Consider the following 25859-nt stretch of genomic DNA (forward strand, 5'->3'; position numbering starts at 1 on the left):
TTGTGCCGCCAGCACCCACTCCATGGTTGGGGAGGATGGCAGGGGGTGTTGAACACAGATGGTTCTGGCCTAAGGCATGGGAAAACCTATTTGTTGCCAAAGAGAGTTTCCGTGTCTCCCATTCAATGCGGCAATAGTAAATGAGACACAAACCCTCATGCACATTCTTGTGTAAGATGCATTACGAATACACATACACACACATGCACACAAACTAGTTTGCACAGACAAACCTCTTCCTCACACACAATGATAGAGACTCTCTCTCCCACACACACTGTGCACAAAACACACTCACACATTAAACAGGGCATGAATAGTCCGAATGGACAAAACTACAGCTACTTGGTAGAACAGTATAAAGTTACCAGAGGATTGATTCTCAAAGTTAAGGGGAAGAAAACAACAATTATCTCGACTACTAATGAGCGTCTCCCTCTGTAACTCCACCCCCCCCCCTCTATAACGCCACAACAAGCCTGCATTATGTACTGTACATGTCATCTGTTTCTGTAGCCACACAGCTCATCAGCCAGATGACCTCATTTTAATGGGATGCAAAACACACAACATGACAGTGGGGAATAAAAAAGGGAGAATCCTACACTTAACAAAGTTCTAAAGAAAAAAAAAAAAAGAAGAAAAAAACATGTTACCATTTTTTTTACATGTTTCGTTAACAAGTCCATGCGCATGCCACATATGAAACTGGCAAGATCCTTCCATTAAAAAACCAACCAAAAGTCCAGCCATGGCAAAACTCTGGGTTGACCAACATGCTATCAAACGTTGAAGGCGAAAAAGCACAAACACTGTTAATCTTGTCCACGTCTGTTCTGTTCTCTCGGTCTGTTCTGTGTGGATCCTTGTGACGAAGTGGTGACGGTGGCTGTTGATTGATTGGTTGAAACATAGCTATGTAGCAGGTGAGGCCCCCCCCATTGGCTTTAAGTCCAACCAGCTGTACACAGGTACGCACAGGTGCAAAGGTACACACCAGTACTCATGCGCAAGTACACACAAGTAAGCACAGATGTGCACAGCTTGTAATTTCAAGGCATTGAAGATCACAGTTCACAATGCACTTTTCATGTGTATTACTCCCAAATATCCAGAGATTCTACTGTGTTCATTGTTTTTTAGAAAAGACATACGAATCAAATTAAAACTTTAATATCAAACACTATTTACATCAAGAGTTTTTGCTAACAATAATCATCATCATAACAATAATAATAGTTTTAACAATGAAGTGTCTATTTTTTTATTTTATTTTTTATTTTGTCCTCCAGAAAGGTACAAAAACAGTAACTAATCTAACACTACTTGTTATATGGTTGACTACCTCAGGATACACGGTATCCAGTTAACAAGTTGATCCTCATTTCCCAAGTTAACGCGTGTACAGAATAAACCATGGTAATAATAGTAGCAATAATGATAAAGAGTAGTACGGGCAATTATAATAGAATACAATTAAAGCTGGCCTTCCCCAAAAAAGTGTAGGCTATGACGTTGTTGATGAAAGGCGGCCATCTTGGATTTGAACATGGCGCCCATCCCGTGGCGTTCTGGTGAAAATTAGTACCTCATTAAATGGCGTCATCTCCTGTTACCCCCCCCCCCTCCCCCCAAAGATGAGCTGCTATTCTACTGTAATAGCATTGTTACCATAGTATGAAAACAAATACGGCCGAAAGCACACACAACCCTTCAGGAGAAGAATATAGAAGGCAGCCGAGAAAAATCAATAACAGAATAAATCAAAACAAATCAAAACATGCCTTGGGGAGAACAGTAGTACTTTAAGCATATGTGTATATGCCATTTTATCTAGTGTTTTTAAAAAGGTTGTATTGGGTGGTTTTTGTTAGGCACTCCAGTCATATATGCAGCTTGTTTCCTCCGTCACATCTCTTTCTTTCTCTCTCCTTCTCTCCTTATTTCTCTCTCCCCCATCCCCTTCACTCACCAGCCCTCTCTAACTGCAAGGTCACTGATGCTTTAAAAAAAACCCTAGGGTGAAAGGTACACCCAACACCCCCCACCCCCGGAGACCCCCCCAGGCCTTCCACCATCTATTTTTAATACCAGAAAAAACTCCCTTTACTCCACAATATGGGGTCCGCATTCCTCTCATTTTGAACCTCATTAAAGAGTCACTTAAGCCCGTAACAGTAGGAGCGGTAACTAGGCATGCATCTCTCTCTCTGTCTCTCTCTCTGTCTCTCTCTCTCTCTCGCTCCGTCCTCTGAAAGGAAACCTGTGTCAACAGACCTAATTCATGTATCTGTAACAGTGTTTCCATTTTAAATCTCTCCAACTATGTTAATCTACCATCTGAGCCTGTGTGAGTCTAAGGAAGTTGAATGTCATTATAGAACAGTGCAATGTAGAAATACAGGCTAAACAAAACGTGGCCTAAACTGCTCTGCATTCCAACTCGATGTTAAGGGATATTTTCTCTATGAAGATACTCGTTGCGAGTTGATTAAATTTGAATTATACGGTTGTAGAATGAATGTGGTCTGGTCAGTGGAGAACAGGCCGCCTGCTATAATGGACTGTAGCTACGGCGTCTGAGCGCTATTTGACTAATGGCTGCTGAATCTGTGGTTAGAGTTGAAGTTGTGGTTATGCATGAGTGGTAAAGCCTCGTGGAAAAATACAGGAGAGCAACACTGTTGTCGCCTCCTTAATGGGTATACTGAAGAGCTATGCTCAGAGACAATTCCACATGTGACGTTTTGCAGCATATCTAAGTGAACTAATGATACACAATTGTAGGGGGAAAAAAACATGTAGTTGCCTGGTAGGGGAGTGGTATTGTGAGAAAAGAGTGAGAGAGGCACCTTTCTTAGCTGCTGACACAGACCCCAGAGCTCGAGTCACATTCTTCTCTCCGCCATTAACGCAGGCGTTCAACAACGCAACATCTCTCCACGCTCTGATACGCACGTGTCTTTGTTGTAAGCATAGATGACATTTCAGAACATTAGCAAGAGAAGGCATAGTATGTAAGGAACAACTCTCAAATGTTTGTTTTTTTTCATTTTATTTATATATAACAAACTGAATCTAAACTGCAATCAGTGAGGGTTCACGCTTCAAGTTAAGAGTCTTGTTATTATTGACAACGCATCATCTGGCACAAAGGAGCAATTACAGATGAAGTCAATGAATGACGCACAAAATGACCTGCATGTCTGCCGCTCTTAAATTGAGTAATCGTTCAAATAATTGATGTTTTATTCTAGCGACGGTCCACAAAGTGTTGAACGAAAGTGTTTGATTTTTGTCTTTTATTTGTGTGCCAAGGCAACATTTTCTTGACTGGACCAGGCCTTTCTCTACACACACACACAAGGACGGCAAATGAGTGCAAACCTTCATCAAAGAGGCCAAGGGACTCAACAAGAGTTCAACCGACTCAGCTCACTCATTCCCATACCCTCCTACTAAACATGTTCTACACTGTATCTCAACAGAGACCTAGGATCCTCCTCTATCTCTAAAACCCAACAAAAACACACCTATCTACATCCACCTGGTCCCAAGAGAGGTGAATCTGTAAAGACTAGGAGATGTGAGTACTACCCACATCTGCTCCCTTGTTCTCGGTCTACATACGAGCTAAAAACCACCATTACGTACTGTGTATTACTGCTTTACAACCTACCAAAAGAGCTACTGCTTAACTGTCAGTGTAAAAGTGTGTGTGTGTGTAGGTGTGTGTGAGCGGTGCAATGGATCAGCATGACGTAAAGTGATGTCAGAAGTCAAAGGAAAACAAGAATCACTAAGTGTCAAAAACAAGGATTTGGCATCTTAGTTGACAGTTTTAAGAGGGAAACAGTCTCTCCCGCTTCCAACATCAACTTTTACAAAATCACTGAAGGAGAAAGACCACTTAAATATCTGGAAGAAAATAGAGAGTTTCTTATGAAGCCCACTCTCAATACCCCCCCCCCCCCCAATCTCCCACCCCAGCCCCAGCCTCAGCACTGGGCAGATTCAGGCCTCACAGGGTATAATTCCCGTCCAGGACAGGGGGAGGCGCTATAAGGTGAAGAGTGTTGCTAGGCAGATTAGCAGTGCAGCCAGAAGTGGTCTGGCTATCCGCGAGTGTGACGCTGCATTTGTGCCGTCGCTCCTGGAAGGTTCGGCCGACTCGTGACTCGTATCATCTAAGGGAACAAGAGAAGATAGTGTAATGAGCAGAGTTTATCAACACATACACAATGCACAAACATGGTGATGTACGGTGGCTTGTTTTTCTCTATTTTATTCGGAATGCTTATATCTTACAACTAAGAACAAAGTGATGGCTGAAATAACACCAGTACACAATGTGCTGCTGCTACTGCTGCTGTTACACATCAGCCAGCCAGCAAGCTGGCCGCCCACTCTGCTTGGATGAGTCCCATCCTCTGAAGCTCAATGGCATGGTTAAGAGTCTCCCCAGGCTGACTGGCAGTGTTATCAATTTGCAGCCATGGGCCTGTCTAACGGCACACTGAGGGAGCAAGCTAGGCCAATGCAGAGCCACACAGAGCACAGAACGTGCCCCCACACACACTCACAGGTGGGTAACGCAAACAGACAGATAACAGAGAGAGAGAGAGAGAGAGAGAGAGAGAGAGAGAGAGAGAGAGAGAGAGAGAGAGAGAGAGAGAGAGAGAGAGAGAGAGAGAGAGAGCGAAAGGGGTAAGGGGGTGGGGCTGAGAGAGATAAAGGGAGAGAGGAAGAGGTACATAGGTTGGGGATGGCATTAAGGCAGGCAGCAAGATGGAGGCAGTCTAGGTCTCTGACCTTAATAAATCTAAACGCCAGACTCCCCAAGCTTGTGTGCGTGAGAGAGAGGAGAGAAGAGAGAGGAGAGAGGAGAGAGGGGAGAGAGAGGAGAGAGGAGAGAGAGAGGAGAGAGAGAGGAGAAAGGAGAGAGGAGAGAGGAGAGAGGAGAGAGGAGAGAGAGAGAGAGAGAGAGAGAGAGAGAGAGAGAGAGAGAGAGAGAGAGAGAGAGAGAGAGAGAGAGAGAGAGAGAGAGAGAGTGAGTATGTGCTTGTATGTGTGTGACAGACGAGGTACAGTGAACAGCTTCCATGAATAAATATAGAAAATGTAATATTCTCCAACTCCCAGATGTAAATATACATTTCAGAAAACTGTAATTGCTAATGCGATGACAAATGTGATTCCTAAAACTCTGTTTAAAATGACTAATGTGTTGCATTTTGACAGAGGTTTATTTATTTGCAGAGTCAGTGTGTATATGTTGTGTCTCCTTGGGGTAATCCAGAGCAGGAATTAGACAGCAATGTGTGTGTGAGAGAGTGAGAGTGAGTGAGTGAGTGAGTGAGTGAGTGAGTGAGTGAGTGAGTGAGTGAGTGAGTGAGTGAATGAGTGAGAGGGAGGGAGAGAAAATGCAGCTAGCTGACAGATGGTTACAGTACGCATGCATTCTGTCATAATAAAGCCTTGGGTTCTTAGAAGAGTAGAATAGAGTCAATTGAAATGAAAACAGAGTGTAGAAAAGGCCATGGAATCAATAGTCAGGATTTCAATAGACTTCAGCATTAATGGACTCTATTGTGCAAATATTTATTTTTCAATATTGACTATCATGTTCCTCAGATTGAACATATGTGAAACATAGCTCACGGTTCAATTAAAGCAAACTGGAGGATTAATTTGAATCTAGGATATAAAGCAGCCCCAAAAATGATTTGGCTGCAAGCCACCCAATTCTGTTCTTTTTTTCACCATTTTGTCTTTTGAACAATCAGATCACCTTGAAAAAGATCTGATGTGAAAAGATCTGATGTGAAAAGATCTGATGTGATTGGTCAAAATACCAATTAGTGGAAAAAAGGTAAGATTGGGCTGCCTGACTAAACGCAGCCTCTGTGTTCTGACACAAGTAGCCTATGTTATATGCTGACATGAGACATGAGGAGTTTTGCCCGGGACAACTGTGGTGTATGACGTATGACACATGCAAACATAGACCATATCACCAGCAAAATACAACTGGCAACAGCTAGCAGCAACACAACAACGCAGTAGCATGAACAGTCTAATATGACAACCATGCTGGGAGAGCATACAGATGTAGGATCTTAATTTGATCCCTTTTTTGTTGCCGAGAATTTTCCTGAACAGCTGGAAATACAAACGTGTAGTGTATTTCTGTTTTAAAACAGCTTCTAAAGTTTATAATTTCCACTTTGAAATTTCAGACTTGATTTGCCCTGATGAAAAATATATTAACCCTGACAAAAACCTTTTCTGTTGCTGCGGGATTATTTTCCAGCTGTAGCATACTGGCTCAAATGAAGAGCCTACATCTGTAGATGGATCAATCAGCGTAGAAAAAGAGAGAAAGACAGGAAGGGGTGTGTGTGTGTGTGTGTGTGTGTGTGTGTGTGTGTGTGTGTGTGTGTGTGTGTGTGTGTGTGTGTGTGTGTGTGTGTGTGTGTGTGTGTGTGTGTGTGTGTGTGTGTGTGTGTGTGTGTGTGTGTGTGTGTGTGTGTGTGTGTGTGTGTGTGTGCGTGCGTGCGTGTGTGCGTGCGTGCGTGCGTGTGTGTGCGTGCAAGGGGGACAGACAGAAGTACATGAATGCAGAAAGCCATACTAACCTCGGGGTTCTAATGAATTGTCTACTTTGTCGTTAACGTCAAAAACACGGTCATGTACGCCTATAGTTTTCACGCAGTTGTCTAGAGATAGAAATAGAGATAATAGATTTCATTAGAGATAATAAGCCAAATAGGTTAGTGACACCCTCCCCCAAACTACCCATCCTGAAAACAAAGATCCCCAAGCCCCAAGCTCATGACAGCATTCACAAGACGTGTGCAATTCAATTTCATTCAAATCTTTCATTCTTCCACTTGTCTTTGGATAGAAACAATGGTAGCCACTGCCATAGGTTAACAATATAGGAGCTGTCATGAGATATGAAACTGACATGTTCAACAGAGAGCAAGGAGTCATTCAGAAGGCGTATTGAGAGCAGGGAAAATACACCACGAGTGTTAAACAGGCTCCATGTCAACGTTTCTGTTGCAGCTGGAGAGACTTACTTGTTGGTCGGACGAACACTTTGAGTTTCAGGCATGTTCTTCTTCCGTTCTCGGCGATAGTGGAGGCTGGAAAACAAGGACACAAGAACACAGATAAGGACAATGCTACTAGAGTACATCTTAAAACATTTTCAAACACAATTGTCCTCTTTTCAAGGGACTGCAACATATTGTTCAACACACATATTTTCTGCACCAACAGAGAGCAGAGTTCAATTTAATCTTGCCTTTGTAATATGACTCTGAGCAAGCATCCGGATAGTTAATTGTACTCATGCTGACTGCTAAGTGGATTTGGTAGGTGTCGTCATGGTGCTATTGCACGGGAAAGCTTTTTCAGACAGTCAAATCAAATCAAATTGTATTTGTCACATACACATGGTTAGCAGATGTTAATGTGAGTGTAGCGAAATGCTTGTGCTTCTAGTTCCGACAACGCAGTAATAACCAACCTAGGTCACTCCAGAGATTGTGTGTGTGTGTGTGCGTGTGTTTTTTTTTTTACTATCATTGTGGGTACCAGAAGTCGTCACAAGGATAGTGAATGGTGGGGACATTTTGCCTGTCCCCACGAGGAAAAAAGCTATTTTAGGCTTAGGGGTTAGGTTTAGCGTTACAATTAGGGTTATGGTTAGAATTAAAGTCAGGGTTAGGGGTTACGGTTAAGTTTAGGGTTAGAAATTAGGGTTAGGTATAGTGTTAGGGTTTGGGGTTAACTTTAGGCTTATGGTTAGTTTAAGGGTTAAGGTTGGGGTTAGATTTAGGGTTAGGGAAAAAAGGATTTTGGATGGGAATCAATTCTTTGGTCCCAAAAAGGATAGCAATACAAAACTATGTGTGTGTGTGTGTGTGTGTGTGTGTGTGTGTGTGTGTGTGTGTGTGTGTGTGTGTGTGTGTGTGTGTGTGTGTGTGTGTGTGTGTGTGTGTGTGTGTGTGTGTGTGTGTGTGTGTGTGTGTGTGTGTGTGTGTGTGTGTGTGTGTGTGTATTAGGCTACTGCGGGCAGGATTGCTTTATAAAATAGCCTGTGTGTGTGTGTCGCTGGTTGGCCATCAACACTAACGGCTTGGTAGCTGAGCAGGTGATGTCTCCTGTAAGAGAGGGTCAAACAGGGGTTGTGTGGACTGTGTGTGTGTGACAATCACATCCCATCCCTGCCACAGACAATAGTTTAAAATACATTGTGTGTCCTTCATGTCTTAACACCCATGTTGGAAACAGAACATCTTTACATTGCGCCTCCTATTGTATCACCTTCTTCTACAGAAGAAGACAATCAGATATACTTCTCCTGAGTCTTCATGCCCAGTTCCTTCCGCAACAGCCTCCTTTGTGACTTCCAGTAACGGGTTCTCTGGGCACCATTTTGTGTCATCTGAGCATCATTCCCCAGCAGATGAGATGAAGTCAAGCGTATCCCCGGCCCGCCATTAGGGATTCGGGGTCTGTCATCGCCTCTTCACTGATCCTTACCCTGATCTATCGCTCTCTTTCTTCCTATTTCTATGTCTATCCCGTCCTCTCTAGATGAGGCTCTCTCCTCTCTGGCTGTTTTCCTCTCCTCTTTGAACACACACATGTACACACATTCCTTGGATCCGTCTCGTCTACGCTCTATCTAATCATTGGACAAGTCAATGAGCAGAGCAGGCTATTGTCTCTCTGCCGTGTGCTTTACATTGGAACAGGCCTCTTCACACAGCGCTCTGGGCAGCGCTCCGAGCAGCGCTCTGAGCATTTGCTCCCTTTTACAAAGACAACAGAATGTGGGGCATTAGGAAAAAGCAGTCTCCCAAGTCCTCTTATCGTTCTAGCACATAAAACAGACAGTCTAATAGCAATGGAAAAGAGATGGAGATCTATCCCTCTAGGCCACAGATATATTTCATTCTCTTTTTTTTCTTCCATTTCCCTTCTTCTCCGTCTTAGGTTTTGATGTTCTCCGCTCATCAGGTGTGATGTATATGCACTGGCAAAACCATCTCCCTTAACTTCCACCTCTCTTTCGCATTATCTCTTGTAGTGTGTGACACCGTTGGCTCGTCTGCTGAATGTGAACGTGTGTGGGAGGAGAGCGGATCTCCAAATGGTGTCTTGCTCACATCAGTTCACACGGAGCAAGATGAAGGAGGGATGAAGGAGGGATGAAGGAGGGATGGAGGAGGGATGAAGGAGGGATGAGAGAAAATAAGAAAGCAGCGTCTTAACATGGCGAGCACGGCAGAGGCAGTCAGTGACACATTAATGAAGCGTGGCTACCCTCCCTCGCCTGTTCGGTTGCTCACACACCCTTTTTCACTCCCCCTCTCGCTCTCAAATACGCACACACGCACACACACAGGGCCCTGCTGAAATCCAAATGTCTTATCATCATCTTTGTGGGTGGAGTCGAGTCAGGGCTATCCACACCAACCACTTAACTCGCACTACAGATCAAACGTGATGAGCTTGATGAAAGTGGCAGAATACACTCCATGTGGGAGCCTCTCTTTGCCATCTGTAAGCTATTTGCCACCCACACAAACAGAAAATAATTAAGTGCACGGAAGAGAAGATATGCAGGGCTCTCTGTCCCAATACTGGGGATTACTGTCAATTTACCTCTTTATCTCTCTAACCACTGATATGAAAGGATAGAGTTTCATAATACTTTTTCATCTATCAAGTCCTTTCATAACTGTGAAAATGATAGAAAGCCGACAAGGAAAGGAAACCTCTTTGTCGTGGTTTAGTGTTAGATATGCATTCGTTGGGTTTTCATCGTTCGTAAACTACGAAGAGAAGATTTAGCTGCACTGCATTCCTTCTAGCAGCTATCCATTCTTTGGGCTTGATGAGGACCCCTCCGCCCTTAGAGCCCACGCCGTCCACGCCAGAGCCGGTTTATTTTGGATTGCCATACAGGGGAGGGGCAAATTGTTGTTCTCGTCAGGCACTAACATCAACACCTGCTATTCTGGTTCCCATCAAGCCCAAGCCCCAGCCATCCATCCATCCATCCAGGCTGATGCCTTTGAAAGGCAGAGGCACTGAAAGGATGCCCCAGAACAGAGGACCAGGTTGGGTTACTCCTCAGAGCGATGTCCCCTGGCTGTTAACGACTGGTCCCCTCAGTACACTGCATAATGCAGGTGCATTAAGGCAAATGGGATGAACCAGAATCCAATTACGCAAGAACAAACAGGTGCGCTCAGGGTGGATTAAATGAGATATTGTTTCAATCTCAGCCACGCCGCAATTGTAATGTTATCCGGAAAACACATTTCCTTTGACTTACTTACAATATGAAACATAACAATGGATACAAAATGGCAACATTATGTGTTTGGAAAGGGAGGGAAATTAAGCTTGTTCGTGAGTTACCTTATTGGGTATTATTATGCAACATTATTATCATTTTTACAAGGTAGTTTCAGTATGTAGCTGAAAAAAATAGTAAAAGCTGTGAGTTAATGAAGCCAGTCAAAGAGGATCTGGCAATTATTTTCCATCTGTTTTTTCCCTAAATTCAAAGTCATTTGGGGGCTTTCACGGCCAGTGAACCATAGTCCAGCTTTGATACTTCCAACTCCTCATCATTTCAGATTAGCAAGCACAATGCGGATGATAGGCTTAGAAATCATATAATTATTATTTTGGAAAATATTGGAGAGATTAGAAAAGGCAATAACACAATCATTTCAAATGATTGCTTTTATGGTTAGTAATAATGATGGATTACATCTATATAGCTCTTCTTGTCATTATGTCTACTGCAAAGTGCTGTATGATCATACATTCCATCCACCACCTACAGCAGGGTTCCCCAACTGGTGGCCTGCAGTCTGAATTTGACCAATGGGTGGTTTTATTTGTCCCCCTAAGTTTATTGAGCAGAAAAGAAAACTCATTATTGGACATAAAATACTGTAAAAACACCAGGAAATCAGCTACAAGTGATTTTAATTTTGAAAATCTGTTCCCAAGTATTCCCATGCATAATAGAGAGACGCTTGATCGTAATAGCAACACCGCTTGTATTCGCTAAAAAGGCTGCTTCGGGTTCTTTTTTAATTTTTTAATTTTACCTTTATTTAACCAGGCAAGAACAAATTCTTATTTTCAATGACAGCCTAGGAACAGTGGGTTAACTGCCTGTTCAGGGGCAGAAGGACAGATTTGTACCTTGTCAAGCTTGGGGGTTTGAACTTGCAACCTTCCGGTTACTAGTCCAACGCTCTAACCACTAGGCTACCCTGCCACCCCAGGAAACTATGCAGTATTTTGTTTTTTATGTATTATTTCTTACATTGTTACCCCAGGAAATTTTAAGTCTTATTACATACAGCCGTGAAGAACTATTGGATATAAGAGTATCGTCAACTTACCAACATTACGACCAGGAATATGACTTTCCCGAATCGGATCCTCTGATTGGACAACCAGCCAGGACAATGGGTCAGATCCCAGTAGGCAACCCAAAACAACGGCACCACAGAAGGGGCAGACGGAGCGGTCTTCTGGTCAGGCTCTGTAGATGGGCACATCGCTCACCGCTCCCGAGTATACTGCTCGCCAATGTCCAGTCTCTTGACAACAAGGTAGACATAATTCGAGCAAGGGTTGCCTTCCAGAGAGACATCAGAGATTGTAGCATTCTCTGTTTCATGGATACATGGCTCACTCAGGATATGTTATCGGAGCCGGTACAGCCACCCAGTTTCTTCACGCATCGCGCCAACAGAAACAAACATATCTCTGCTAAGAAGAAGGGCGGGGGTGTATGCCTTATGATTAACGAGTCGTGGTGTGATCATAACAACATACAGGAACTCAAGTCCTTTTGTTCACCTGACCTAGAATTCCTTACAATCAAATGCTGACTGCATTATCTACCAAGATAATTATCTTGGATTATAATCACAGAAATGTATATCCCCCCCTCCCCCAAGCAGACACCTTGACTGCCCTGAAAGAACTTCATTGGACTCCATGTAAACCATATATCCTGAGGCTACCTTTATTGTAGCTGGGGATTTTAACAAAGCTAATCTGAAAACAAGGCTCCCTAAATTTTATCAGCATATTGAATGCGTGACCCAGGCTGGCAGCATTCTGGATCATTGCTACTCTTACTTCCGCGATGCAAACAAAGTCCTCCCTCGCCCTCCTTTCGGCAAATCTGACCACGAATCAATTTTGTTGCTTCCAGCCTATAGACATAAACTAAAACAGGAAATGCCCATGCTCAGGTCTGTTCAATGCTGGTCCGACCAATTGGAATCACCGCTTCAAAATTGCTTCGATCGCGAGTACTGGGATATATTCTGGATAGCCTCAGACAACAACATTGATGTATACGCTGCTTTGGTGAGTGAGTTTATTAGCAAGTGCATCGGTGATGTTGTAACCACAGTGACTATTAAAACCTTCCCCAACCAGAAACTGTAGATTGATGACAGCATTCGCACAAAACTGAAAGCGCGAACCTCTGCTTTTAATCATGGCAAGGCGACCGGAAACATGACTGAATACAAACAGTGTAGCTATTCCCTCCGCAAGGCAATCAAACAAGCTAAGCGTCAGTATAGAGACGAAGTACAGTTGTAATTCAACAGCTCAGACACGAGACTTATGTGGTAGAGTCTACAGTCAATCACGGATTACAAAAAGAAAACCAGCCCCGTCGCGGACACCGACGTCTTGCTCCCAGACAAATTAAACAACTTCTTTGCTCGCTTTGAGGACTATACAGTGCCACTGACACAGCACGCTACCAAAACCTGCAGGCTCTCCTTCAACACGGCCAATGTGAGTAAAACATTTAAACGTGTTAACCCTCGCAAGGCTGCCGGCCCAGACGACATCCCTAGCCGCGTTCTCAGAGCAAGCACAGACCAGCTGGCTGGTGTGTTTACGGACATATTCAATCAATCCCAATCCCTGTCTGCTGTTCCTACATGCTTCAAGAGGGCCACCATTGTTCCTTTTCCCAAGAAGGATAAGGTAACTGAGCTAAACGACTATCGCCCCGCAGTACTCACTTCCGTCATAATTTTTTAAATGTTATTTATTTCACCTTTATTTAACCAGGTAGGATAGTTGAGAACAAGTTCTAATTTACAACTGCGACCTGGCCATTTGCACACATGGAATAACAAACATACAGTCAATAATACAATAGAAAAACTCTATATACAATGTGTGCAAATGAGGTAGGACAAGGGAGGTAAGGCAATAAATAGGCCATAGTGGTGAAATAATTACAATATAGAAATTAAACACTGGAGTAATGGATAAGATGAGTGTGCAAGTAGAGATACTGGGGTGCAAAGAAGCAAATTAATTAACAGTATGGGGATGAGGTAGTTGGATGGGCTATTTACAGATGAGCTGTGTACAGCTGCAGTGATCTGTGACCTGCTCTGAGAGCTGGTGCTTAAAGCTAGTGAGGGAGATATGAGTCTCCAGCTTCAGTGATTTTTGCAGTTTGCAGCAGAGAGCTGGAAGGAGAGGCGGCCCGAAGGAGGAATTGGCTATGGGGGTGACCAGTGAAATATACCTGCTGGAGCAAATGCTACAGGTGGGTGCTGCTATGGTGACCAGTGAGCTGAGATAAGGCGCAGATTTACCTAGCAAAGACTTATAGATGATCTGGAGCCAGTAGGTTTGGCGGTGAATATGAAGGGAGGGCCAGCCAACGAGAGCATTCAGGTCGCAGTGGTGGGTGGTACATGGGGCTTTGGTGACAAAACGGATGGCACTGTGATAGACTGCATCCAACTTGCTGAGTAGAGTGTTGGAGGCTATTTTGTAAATGACATCGCCAAAGTCAAAGATCTTCCTTTGAAGAGGGGGTTGACTGTGGCAGCTTTCCAATCTTTGGGGATCTCAGATGATACGAAAGAGAAGTTGAACAGGCTAGTAATAGGGATTGCAACAATTGCGGCGGATAATTTTATAAGAGAGAGGGTCCAGATTGTCTAGCCCGGGTGATTTTGTAGTTCTTTCAGAACATCAGCTATCTAATATAATAATAATAATAAACTAATAATATATGCCATTTAGCAGACGCTTTTATCCAAAGCGACTTACAGTCATGTGTGCATACATTCTACTTATGGGTGGTCCCAGGAATCGAACCCACTACCCTGGCGTTACAAGCACCATGCTCTACCAACTGAGCTACAGAAGGACCACTATCTGGATTTGGGTGAAGGAGAAATGGGGGAGGCTTGGGCAAGTTGCTGTAGGGGGCGCATTTCGGAGTTTGTGCTACAGGATGCACATTTCTGTTTGAAAAAGCTAGCCTTTGCTTTCCTAACTGCCTGTGTATATTGGTTCCTAACTTCCCTGAAAAGTTGCATATCTCTGGGGCTATTCAATGCTAATGCAGTACGCCACAGGATGTTTTTGTGCTGGTCAAGGGCAGTCAGGTCAGGAGTGAACCTGCGCTATATCTGTTCCTGGTTCTACATTTTACATTTTTAGAATGGGGCGTGCTTATTTAAGATGGTGAGGATAGCACTTTTAAAGAATAACCAGGCATCCTCTACTGACGGATTGAGGCCAAATAAAGTGCCCCCTACCTGACACCCAAGACCCATTCCAATTTGCTTACCTCATAGTCATTGTATCATTTCAAATCCAAAGTGTTGGAGTCCAGAGCCAAAACATACAAAAATGTCCCACTGTCCCAATACTTTTGGAGCTCACTGTAGCACGCACCCAGATACCCTTGCACACATTCACATGCACGCACATGCATCAACAAGCCGCACAGCAGTCTGCGTTTCTTTCAATGAATGAAAAAATAGAAGAAGAAAAAGCTAAGACAAAGAACAACAACTGCAGTGCTGTTGGCCACACAACCTGTGGGTGGGGAAATTGAGGAGATGGCCCTGGGAGAGGACCATTAACCAGATGTTGCTATAGTCCAATCACAATAGGCGGTACTGAAGGATGGATGGAGGATGAGGGTCAGAGGAGAGAGGGAAGGAGGCCGTGGAAAGCATATAAACTGGCCTTTCGCTCTTTCCTCACATCTTTCAACCGGTGCCAAATATGAACCCAATTCATCCCTCATGCTACTGGCTCAAGAGAAAGCGAGAGGGACGCAGTGAGAGAGAGAGGACGTCGTTCTTGATTCTGGTGACTTTTTCATTTTTTCATACATATGTGGAAAAACTGTCATTGTCTAGTATGTGATTCCTAGTTCGTCCTCGTTTCTCTTAATTCCTGGCTTTTCACAGCATTAGCGAAGCGCCATTACTCTTTCCCAGGGACAAAAGCGATAATTACATTATTGGTGGTCAAACGCTAGTTTGTTGATTAGAGCCTTTTCCCCCTTATCTTCCTCCCTCCTTTCTTCCTTCAACAAGTGTTCCATTACTTACCTCACTCCTTTGATTAGCGAAGTCTGGCCAGCCAGGCAGACAGCTCGCTGGACAACTGTTTCCAGTTAATTCTTTAAATGGGGGGCCTCAGAACCATGAGGATTCTGATGGCTGGGTCATTAGTGGCTGTGTTCTGTGACTGGAACCTTAGCGGCAGCCAATAGAAACGCCCCCCCCAGGGGAGCAGTTGGGTGGCGGCCATTCTCTGGTAGTGTTTCAGGGAGGGAGGGAGTGTAACGTGTTGTCTGGAGGGCAGGCACACTGGGCTAGCCGCCATGGAGAGGAACAGTGACACACAGGGATGGGAAATGACCCAGAATCACAGAGGAGAGGAGAGAAAGTAACCCATCTATCTAAATTATGATAATGCATTTGAGTCCAAGTGGTTGACTGTGGTTTCTGTCACACTATTTCATGTTGTTGAGTCATTTCTGAGAGCTGACGACAGGAATGATTTTTCACATGAATGGGTAGAGCCTGAGTTATTATCATGTCTGTACCCAGGTTTCCTACTCACCCATAGGAATGGAAATGCAGAGGCCCTCTGTGACTATTATGCATCCTCCTTCAGCCTAAAAACATATACCTATTGTGTACATATATACCATCCACGCCTTTGCTTAACGCTATTCCTGCGGCCGCAGAATAGAGCCTCTGTACGACTTGCATTATAGGGTACATGATACCATACCACAAGCACGACAGAAGGGCTATGCCTTGCGTCTTGAATCACGTGTGCGCATCGTCAGACAAGATCAAGGGCAATCCTTTTGAACATGAACATCAAAACTACGTTCTCAGGTTGGCTTACCACTTACTATACGATCCAGTGGTTTATCTTGTTGCACTTTATAGATTATGCCGTACAGTAGTGTTTTGACATTTGCGAGCACGGCTGATGCTTTTTGACCATGGCCTACCTGGCTTTTTGTCAGGTCAATCAGACAGATCTGTTCTGTTTCTAACTCCGCACCCGAGAACTCATTTCATCCTTGTTCACGGGACATAGTAGTGACGGATCATGTTTTCTGTCACTGTGTAGTCCACGAAGGAATACGAGCAACATAACTCACGGCAGACAACTGCTTGATGACACCAGCTAGTTTCCCATTCGTCACACATCGCATCGACTCACAGACACTTTTTTCCCCCCTTCTCTCAACCCTCACTCTACTGATATTGGATTTGGGCCCTTCTGAGATTAAAATCGCTCCACAGATTCTCTATATTAGAAAAAGATGCTGCCTTCAACGTTCCCTGATCTGCAGGGTTCACTTAAGCCGCCAATGCTGGCTGACTTCTGACCTAGGAAGCGCTCCCCTTGCCCTAACCCATCCCTTCCTTAGCAGCGTCTGTCAGAGTGGCCGACACGTCACAGCCGTAACTCAATCACAGCTAATACAGTATTCTGCTGAATTGCTTGCAGATGTGAGTAACATTAAATGGCTTCCTGCAAGGCAGTGCATTTTGCATACTCACTCTCTCACTCTCACTCTCTCACTCTCACACCCACTCTCACTCACACCCACTCTCACTCACACCCACTCTCACTCACACCCACTCTCACTCACACCCACTCTCACTCACTCTCACTCACTCTCACTCACACCCACTCTCACTCACACCCACTCTCACTCACACCCACTCTTACTCACACTCACACCCACTCTCACTCACACCCACTCTCACTCACACCCACTCTCACTCACTCTCACTCACACCCACTCTCACTCACACCCACTCTCACTCACTCTCACTCACACCCACTCTCACTCACACCCACTCTCACTCACACCCACTCTCACTCACACCCACTCTCACTCACACCCACTCACACCCACTCTCACTCACACCCACTCTCACTCACTCTCACTCACACCCACTCTCACTCACTCTCACTCACACCCACTCTCACTCACTCACACCCACTCTCACTCACACCCACTCTCACTCATTTATAGAAAGAAAGGAAGCATGGGAAAAAGAAAAAAGGTTTTGACCCATGCTGTTACGACTGACTCTAGCCCTCTACCTCTCTCTCCCTCTACGACTTGATAGACAATCCAGCTCCTCTAAACAGAGACCTGCGGCTGACAATGAAAAATGAAGAATCGTGTTCTCGATTTGGGTTTATTCCCCGCGACCTGCTAGCTTTGATTAAGCCGTTTGTGTTGTTGAAGCGCCTGACAGCAGAACTCTGTCTCCTCTTTATAATTGTATCACAGATGCAACAAATCAAGCCCTCGCCCGCGTCGAACTCAAAGGTCGAAAACACCATTAGCGGGCATTTCTCTGTCAGAATATAATTTAACATCTTAATCTTCATCTACGGACCAGATAGTGAATCAATCAATGGTCTGCGGGCATTTTTTTCAGCCTATCTCCCTCAGCTCCTTGAGTTACTGAAAGAACAATTCATTATGAGACTCAGTGTAAATCACGGTGGTCGCTTTGAGTTCCTCTCTCCATTGCAATTAATCAAATACGCATTTTTGAAGAAGGACAATGCAAAAATTCAATGACATAATTATTTACTTTCAAATTCCTCAACACGAATGTCCCAAAATAAGCACGACAACACCACATTACTTCCCCGGCCATATGTATTGTCCATATTTCCAATCCCAAACCACACAGTATATAATGTCATTTTTCTTCAACATTATACCAACCACAATATACAGAGCTATCCTGCCAGACACACTCACTCACACATACATGCCCCCATCCCCCACCAGTCTATCTTGTTAAACAGCCACTGGGTTTTCTTCTCCCGCAATCATCTGTCTGGTCTGCTATGCTCTGCATGTTTCTGAATGCAAATGAAGGGTTTTCTAGATCCTCCTGTGGTGTGGTTATTACCCCCCCCCCACACACACACACACACACACACACACACACACACACACACATATACACACACACACACACACACACACACACACACACACACACACACACACACACACACACACACACACACACACACACACACACAGTGCCCTCCCTGTCAGAAAGCGGAACCTGTCCAATCAACAGGTTCTCAATGGCATCCACTGCTGTGTTCAACAAAAACACTCCCATTCACCGCTGTCCTTTCGGGAAGAGTTATGTTGAAGAATGTTTAACAATATCACTCTTACTTGTCTGCTTCTTTCATGCTAGACAATATCCCCTCGGCAACATCCACAAAACAATTTCTCCAGATTTGGTAGCAAGCTAAGCGAATGTTGACTGAAAACACATCATTCTAAAACGACGTGCTAAATCGTATACTGTAGAGTTGAATATATATATACTACCCGAATATATATATATATATACTACCCGTATACATATACATATATATATATATACATATATATATATATGTATGTATACGGGTAGTTACAGTATGCCTGACCTCTGTGATGGCAGTAGGTGTTGTATGGCAATCTGAAAGTAAGACATGTGTAACAAATTGTTCACACTGATGCCGGCGATACGATGGTGATTTTGATGATGATGTAAGCTACTCATGAAGCCAATGAATTTCAGAAGCAGCTGAGTATCACAACGGCTATGCTTCTGCTGCTGCTGCTGATGCTGCTAACGGGGATCGGGAGGAGGATGAGAGCTATGATGAAGGTGTTGCTGGTGCTGATGAGGTTGCGGTCAATCTGGGGCCTTTGTGTGTGAGCAAACATGCCCCAGAAAAGAGTATTACTATCATACAGATGTCATTCTTTCCCCTTCCGCTGTTCTCTATACTCTATCCAATCAACAAACAACCCCCCCCCCTATGTCTTACAGATGTTCAATCTGGACACAAAAGCATTGGGAAATCACATGTCGGCAGAGCTCATGGTGGATGACTTTAATATCCGCAGCAGTGGCCAGAGAGGCGACACGCTGGAATCACTCAGAGAGCATTGAAGCCGCAGGCATCGAAAGCAATATGACATTGTATAGCAGAATGGATGTGTTCTATGGGTAGCCTATCAGTTGGAGTGTAATTTAAGATAGCACTCTGGACAGGCATCTTTTCAGCGGGATGAGAAGAAAAGGTTGGAAATAAAACTTGCAGGGGGGGAAGTGTCTAACCCTAAACCTCATCTAACTCCGACCGTGGCGATTTCCCTTCCCTTCCCTCTCCCTTCCGATCAAATCAAATTGTACTTGTCGCGTGCTTTCGTAAACAACAGCTGTAGACTAACGGCAAAATGCTTACTTTTTACAGGCCCTTCCCAACAACGCAGAGAGATAGAGTCGGAAAATAATGACACACGGAAATGAATACGCAATGAGTAACGATGTTACCATTTCACAGCTCTATCAGGGCTGACAAGGCAAGCAGTCTGTAACATAAAACTCTACTAAGAAACTTTTGACCTGCTGCCATAAGGCTTAATAGCACCGTCATAGGCACAGGCATACGAGACATAAATACCATATATAGTCATGGCAGCTGGTGTTAGCTCATGACAACTGGCCATACACAGGCAGTTAGTTATTTAGGTAAAGGTTTTGGCTAGCGGTGGGCCTAGCCAATTAGCTGAATTAAACGTTGGTTAGTGTCATGCTGACAATGGCCAACATTCAAGAATTTGGGAGGTTTTTGTAATGCAACCCCTCCATCTCGACTGCTTCGGAACGGGAAAGAAAGAAACAGGTGGAGATAATAAAGGAGAGAGAGAGAGAGAGAGAGAGAGAGAGAGAGAGAGAGAGAGAGAGAGAGAGAGAGAGAGAGAGAGAGAGAGAGAGAGAGAGAGAGAGAGAGAGAGAGAGAGAGAGAGAGAGAGAGAGAGAGAGAGAGAGAGAGAGAGAGAGAGAGAGAGAGAGAGAGAGAGAGAGAGAGAGAGAGAGAGAGAGAGAGAGAAGAGAGAGAGAGAGAGAGTCCCTGGTTGGCTGTCAGGTTAACTGCCTCCATCATAAATGGTGATGATGGATAAAACAGACTTGTGTGTAGATCTACCAATAATATCCCACTGATATCCCCTGCCTGTTTCAACACTCCAGGCAGGGGTCATGTTTCATGGGGAAAGATGTCTGGGTTTGTTTGGCAGCTTGTCCTTAACTGTCAGAAATGATACCGTACCAAAAATATGTAGATGGAGGATCTTAATTTGAGCCAGTTTGCTACAGCAGGAAAAGAATCCTGCAGCAACAGGAAAATTGAATTATACTGTAATTAATGGGCATTTTTTAAAGGGGCTGAGACATGTCTGACATGTCAAAGTGGAAATGACAAACTTCAGAAGCCTTTTAAACCTCAAATACACCTCAATAATACACTACAAGTTTAAAATGTCCTGCATAGCAATGAAGGCCTACCCCGGGCGATGCTGGGGCAATTGTGCGCCACCCTATGGGATTCCCAATCACGGCCGGATGTGATAAAGCCTGGAATCGAACCAGGGAATGTGGTGACGCCTCTTGCACTGAGATGAAGTATATTAGACCGCTGCGCCACCGATACTATTTGAAAGGAAACATTTTGAAGTTGGTGAAAATGTCAAATGAATGTAGGAGAATATAACACATTAGATCTGGTAAAAGATAATACAAACAAAAAAACATGCTTTTTTAAATCATCTTTGAAAGAGAAAGGACATACTTTCAGATAGGAGTCTAGGTGTCATTTAGATTCTGGCCACCAGAAGGCAGCAGTGTTTGTGCAAAGTTTCAGACTGATCCAATGAAGAATTACATTACTGCACAATATTTTGTATCAAGTCTGCCAGGAGTTTGCCCAAATGTGCCGATTTGGTCAATTTATACATTTTCAAGTATATTAATATAGAGAACATACAAAAATGCTATGGTAATAAAAAATATAAGTTTACACATGGAATGTCATACATGATAGGGTTCCGGTGGCATGCATTGAAACACGTGGCCTTATCGTGGCTTTCTTTAGCAAATTTCTATGAGTTAACAGATTTATTTCCTAAAACTTTTCAAGACTAAGCATCATATTAAGGTGTTGGACATTAAATGTGTGACAGTAAATAAAGAGCAGGTCTATTTTGCTTCAGCAGCACAGAATTCATCTGTCCACAATTCACTTGCGGGAACAAGGTGGCTCATAACACCAGACATCAGAAAGAGCTGGCCGCTACTATACGAGAGATTGTTTGTGAGGAGATCGTATCTGCACAATTAAAACCGGTAAAATTAATCATTGGCCGTGCTCGCTTCTGAAGTGGATACCCATTCAACTAACGTGGAAAGTCTGGAGAAGACAGCCAATGCGACAGAGGTACAACTCCATGACCTGGAAACAGAGCAAGCTAAGTTGGAAGGGATAATCAAGCTCCTAAAAGAGAAAACCGAATCACTCGAAAATCATTCCTGTAAATTCCATGTGCGGGTCACAAGACTTGAAATTAGTGTGGAAGTGGGCAACCCAACTCCCTTCATGAGTCATCTTTTCCATGAACTGTTTGAGCAGGAGGAGCTGGATCCCATACCGCTGATTAACATTGCGTACCGCACGGGTCAACTCCGCAATGCTTCTCGTTGTATGATTGTACGGATCCACAGGTTTGAAGTCGAGCGGCGAATTGTTCACCTTGCTGCGGAAGCCGGGAGTCCGACCTATGCAGGGAAGAGGATCAAAATCTACCCAGACCTAAGTGCCAAACTGCTAAAATAGAAGGAGACTTAGAACGAGGTGAAATCCCAGCTACACAAACTAAAACCTGAGATGAAGCTTCATCCACCTGGCAAAACGGATCTTGACCTTCCAGAACACAACACACATGTTTTCCACTGCTCAATACTTTTTCGAGTAGCACATCAATCCCAACACACAAGGACAAACCGACCGATGGAACCCCACGACTGGCTCATTATTCAGGTATGCTATCCATGCACAATCACACAGCCGAGCTTATGGCTATGGTGCTGGCCTAAGCATAAGACAATGATGAGGACACCCCCCCCCCCATGTTTGGCAACAAGGAACAATATTATATTATTGCTGAGCATTGAACTTGTTTTAATTATATTGCCTATGGTCCAGAACACTTGCACAGTGATGACACCATGGCAAATAATGAACAATGGACAATAGACACTGAGTGTTCAAAACATTAGGAACACCTTCCTAATATTGAGTGGCACCCCCTTTTGCCCTCTGAACAGTCTTAATTCGTCAAGGGGAATAGACTCTAGCAGGTGTCGAAAGCGTTCCACAGGGATGCTGGCCTATGTTGAATCCAATGCTTCCCGCAGTGGTGTCAAGTTGGCTGGATGTCCTTTTGGGTGGTGAACTATTCTTGATACAAACGGGAAACTGTTGAAGGTGAAAAACCCAGCAGCATTGCAGTTCTTTACGCACTCAACCCGGTGCGCCTGGCACCTACTACCATACCCTGTTCAAAGGCACTTACATTTTTTCCATAAACCATGTCTCAATTGTCTTTAAAAATCCCGAGGAAGACTTTAGCTTGACATCGAAACATCAGTCACCTGTCCACATCCTGTACAAATGGATTAAAGTGAGCTAAAATAAATGTGTTGCATTTTTTTTTGTTGAGTGCGCCAACTCCTTTTAACCTTGAATTAGTCCTTCTGGAAGTTTTTCTTGGTAAGCCCTTCTCACGCTTTAAAATCCTTCTTTAACCTGTCTCCTTCCCCTCATCTACACTGATTGATTGTGGATTCAACAACGTGACATCAATACGGGATCATAGCTTTCACCTGGATTCACCTGTTCAGTCTGTCATGGAAAAAGTTCCTTATATTGTTTTGTACACTCGGTGTATGGAGGTGTCATGTGTACTGAGTCTGGTCTCTTGCGTGGCTACAGCCCACATCGGTGGCCCTGTGTTGTTTTCAGTTTCTGCTGTTTTGTGGTGGGAAACCGAGCGGGTCGAGCGTAAGACGTCAACCCTGTTATCCGTCGATAGACAGTTTTGTGGTGTTTTATGACGCGTGCATTCAATTGCCACTCCCTGTCACACACAACAAGCTTCCATCCCCCCTCTCACAAGGGGTTTTATGGCTCATTTAAGATATTCCTTTTTGTCAATTTCACCTCTTGAGATATTCTTTTTTTTTTTTTTTTGTACCTCTTGAGATGGGGAAATGAAGTATGAAGTTGAACATGTGCTCTTTATGACAGAATGCAAACATTTGTCGAAAGTCAACTTACATTTACATTACATTTAAGTCATTTAGCAGACTTACAAATTGGTGCATTCACCTTATGACATCCAGTGGAACAACCACTTTACAATAGTGCATCTAAATATTTTAAGGGGGGGGTGAGAAGGATTACTTTATCCTATCCTAGGTATTCCTTAAAGAGGTGGGGTTTCAGGTGTCTCCGGAAGGTGGTGATTGACTCCGCTGTCCTGGCGTCGTGAGGGAGTTTGTTCCACCATTAGGGAGCCAGAGCAGCGAACAGTTTTGACTGGGCTGAGCGGGAACTGTACTTCCTCAGTGGTAGGGAGGCGAGCAGGCCAGAGGTGGATGAACGCAGTGCCCTTATTTGGGTGTAGGGCCTGATCAGAGCCTGGAGGTACTGAGGTGCCGTTCCCCTCACAGCTCCGTAGGCAAGCACCATGGTCTTGTAGCGGATGCGAGCTTCAACTGGAAGCCAGTGGAGAGAGCGGAGGAGCGGGGTGACGTGAGAGAACTTGGGAAGGTTGAACACTAGACGGGCTGCGGCGTTCTGGATGAGTTGTAGGGGTTTAATGGCACAGGCAGGGAGCCCAGCCAACAGCGAGTTGCAGTAATCCAGACGGGAGATGACAAGTGCCTGGATTAGGACCTGCGCCGCTTCCTGTGTGAGGCAGGGTCGTACTCTGCGGATGTTGTAGAGCATGAACCTACAGGAACGGGCCACCGCCTTGATGTTAGTTGAGAACGACAGGGTGTTGTCCAGGATCACGCCAAGGTTCTTAACTTCTCACAGTACACTTCTCAAAAGGCCACCGAATTGGTGGAACGACCCAGACGTTCTGGAGGAAAAAGTAGAAGTGATCTTCTCCATGCGCTAAGTAGCATATTCTATCCTCACACCTTGGTTGATCCACACAGTACGATCTCGAACAGGACACACACACACATAATACACTGAAGTGAAATCTCAGTACATCAACAGACATATTGGTGTCAGAGTACGCGGTTTAGGAGACCGTGTGTATTGAGGTGGTATTTGCCAGTGCAGTGAGTCAGTGAGTCCAACTAGAAGCATATTTTAGCAGCAGCAAAGTGATACTTTCAACCCAACTCCATCACCCAGCTTTGCTAAAAAAAACTGATTTCCCTGGGGTGGCAGCCTCAGACGAACTCTCTCACACACACGCACACGCACACGCACACACACACACACACACACACACACACACACACACACACACACACACACACACACACACACACGCACACGCACACACACACACACACACACACACACACACACACACACACACACACACCTCCACAGCCATGACACATGAAACCCCAGCACCTCTGGGCTGTTTAACCTCACATCGTAATATGAAGAGTAACCCCTCACTGCCATTCTTGAGAAAGCATGGGATACTATTCAGCAGGGAACACTTCTAATGTTCAAATTTGTCTTAATCAGTATCCCAGAGGATTCTGTTCCCTTTTCTTTTTTTTTAGGGAAGAACATTCTAGGAGCAATGCGTTCTAAATGAAAAGCTGCAGTGAAATGTGAGTCTACAAGTGTCTCCTCTAATCGCAAGGTTGTAAAAACACGGGGTGAGGAGTCAAGGCTGTTAGAGGCTGTTTTCTATCAAACACACACCACAGTTCCTGTAATATGGGGTTAGGGCTCTGTGTTCTGTGTAACAGGCAGAAAATGAGCTGAGATAGACGATATATTCTACAAAGGCCCATAGTGAACTGGATCAGTCCAGTAAAGAGTTCTAGAGAGTAATGTGTTGATTTTTTTTTGACAGCTTTGCCAAGACTTCCTAACAAACCAGACCCAATTTGAAGTATCATATTCTTCTAATATAAACTTGGATGTGAAATGGTTGTTCTTCTGAGACGGCTTAATAAAATTCGAAACACGTTAAGGGCTGCATCCGCCCTCCCCTCCGACATCAGTCTTACTTCAACTGTAACATGTAACACGTGACATTACTCTCTAGTACTCTCACACACACATGCAGGATCGTAATTGGATCCCTCTGCTGTTGCTGAGAATTTTCCTGCACGGCAGGAAATGCAAACTTGTAGTGTATTCGAGGTGTAAAAAAAGCTTCAAAAGTGAGTAATTTCCACTTTAAAATGTCAGGCTGGATTTGCCCTAACGAAAAATGCATCAAACCCTTAAAAAAAAAAAAAAAACATTCATTATAATTCAAACAATTCACATTTCCTGTTGCTGCAGGATTATATCCCCGATGGAGCAAAACACCTAAAAGGAAGATACTA

The 25859-nt window shown here is 44.2% G+C and overlaps 1 protein-coding gene across 2 annotated transcripts in view; it reads right to left on the reverse strand.

The window, feature by feature from the left end:
* Positions 1-3984: 3984 nt before the first annotated feature.
* LOC124034087 (ephrin-A5b-like) overlaps positions 3985-25859 on the reverse strand; it is a 133016-nt gene continuing 111141 nt past the window's right edge. The window contains exons 3-5 of one of the 2 annotated variants that reach the window (XM_046346813.1): positions 7086-7151; positions 6639-6719; positions 3985-4187 (exon numbers count right to left, since the gene is read on the reverse strand). In XM_046346813.1, the coding sequence (XP_046202769.1) occupies positions 4060-4187; positions 6639-6719; positions 7086-7151 (275 nt within the window). In that variant the 3' untranslated portion in view covers positions 3985-4059. The remainder of the gene's footprint in view (positions 4188-6638; positions 6720-7085; positions 7152-25859) is intronic. The other variant, XM_046346814.1, reaches the window with a different exon arrangement.

The sequence above is a fragment of the Oncorhynchus gorbuscha genome, linkage group LG04 (assembly GCF_021184085.1).
Source record: "Oncorhynchus gorbuscha isolate QuinsamMale2020 ecotype Even-year linkage group LG04, OgorEven_v1.0, whole genome shotgun sequence".
In the NCBI taxonomy this organism is placed as follows: domain Eukaryota; kingdom Metazoa; phylum Chordata; class Actinopteri; order Salmoniformes; family Salmonidae; genus Oncorhynchus; species Oncorhynchus gorbuscha.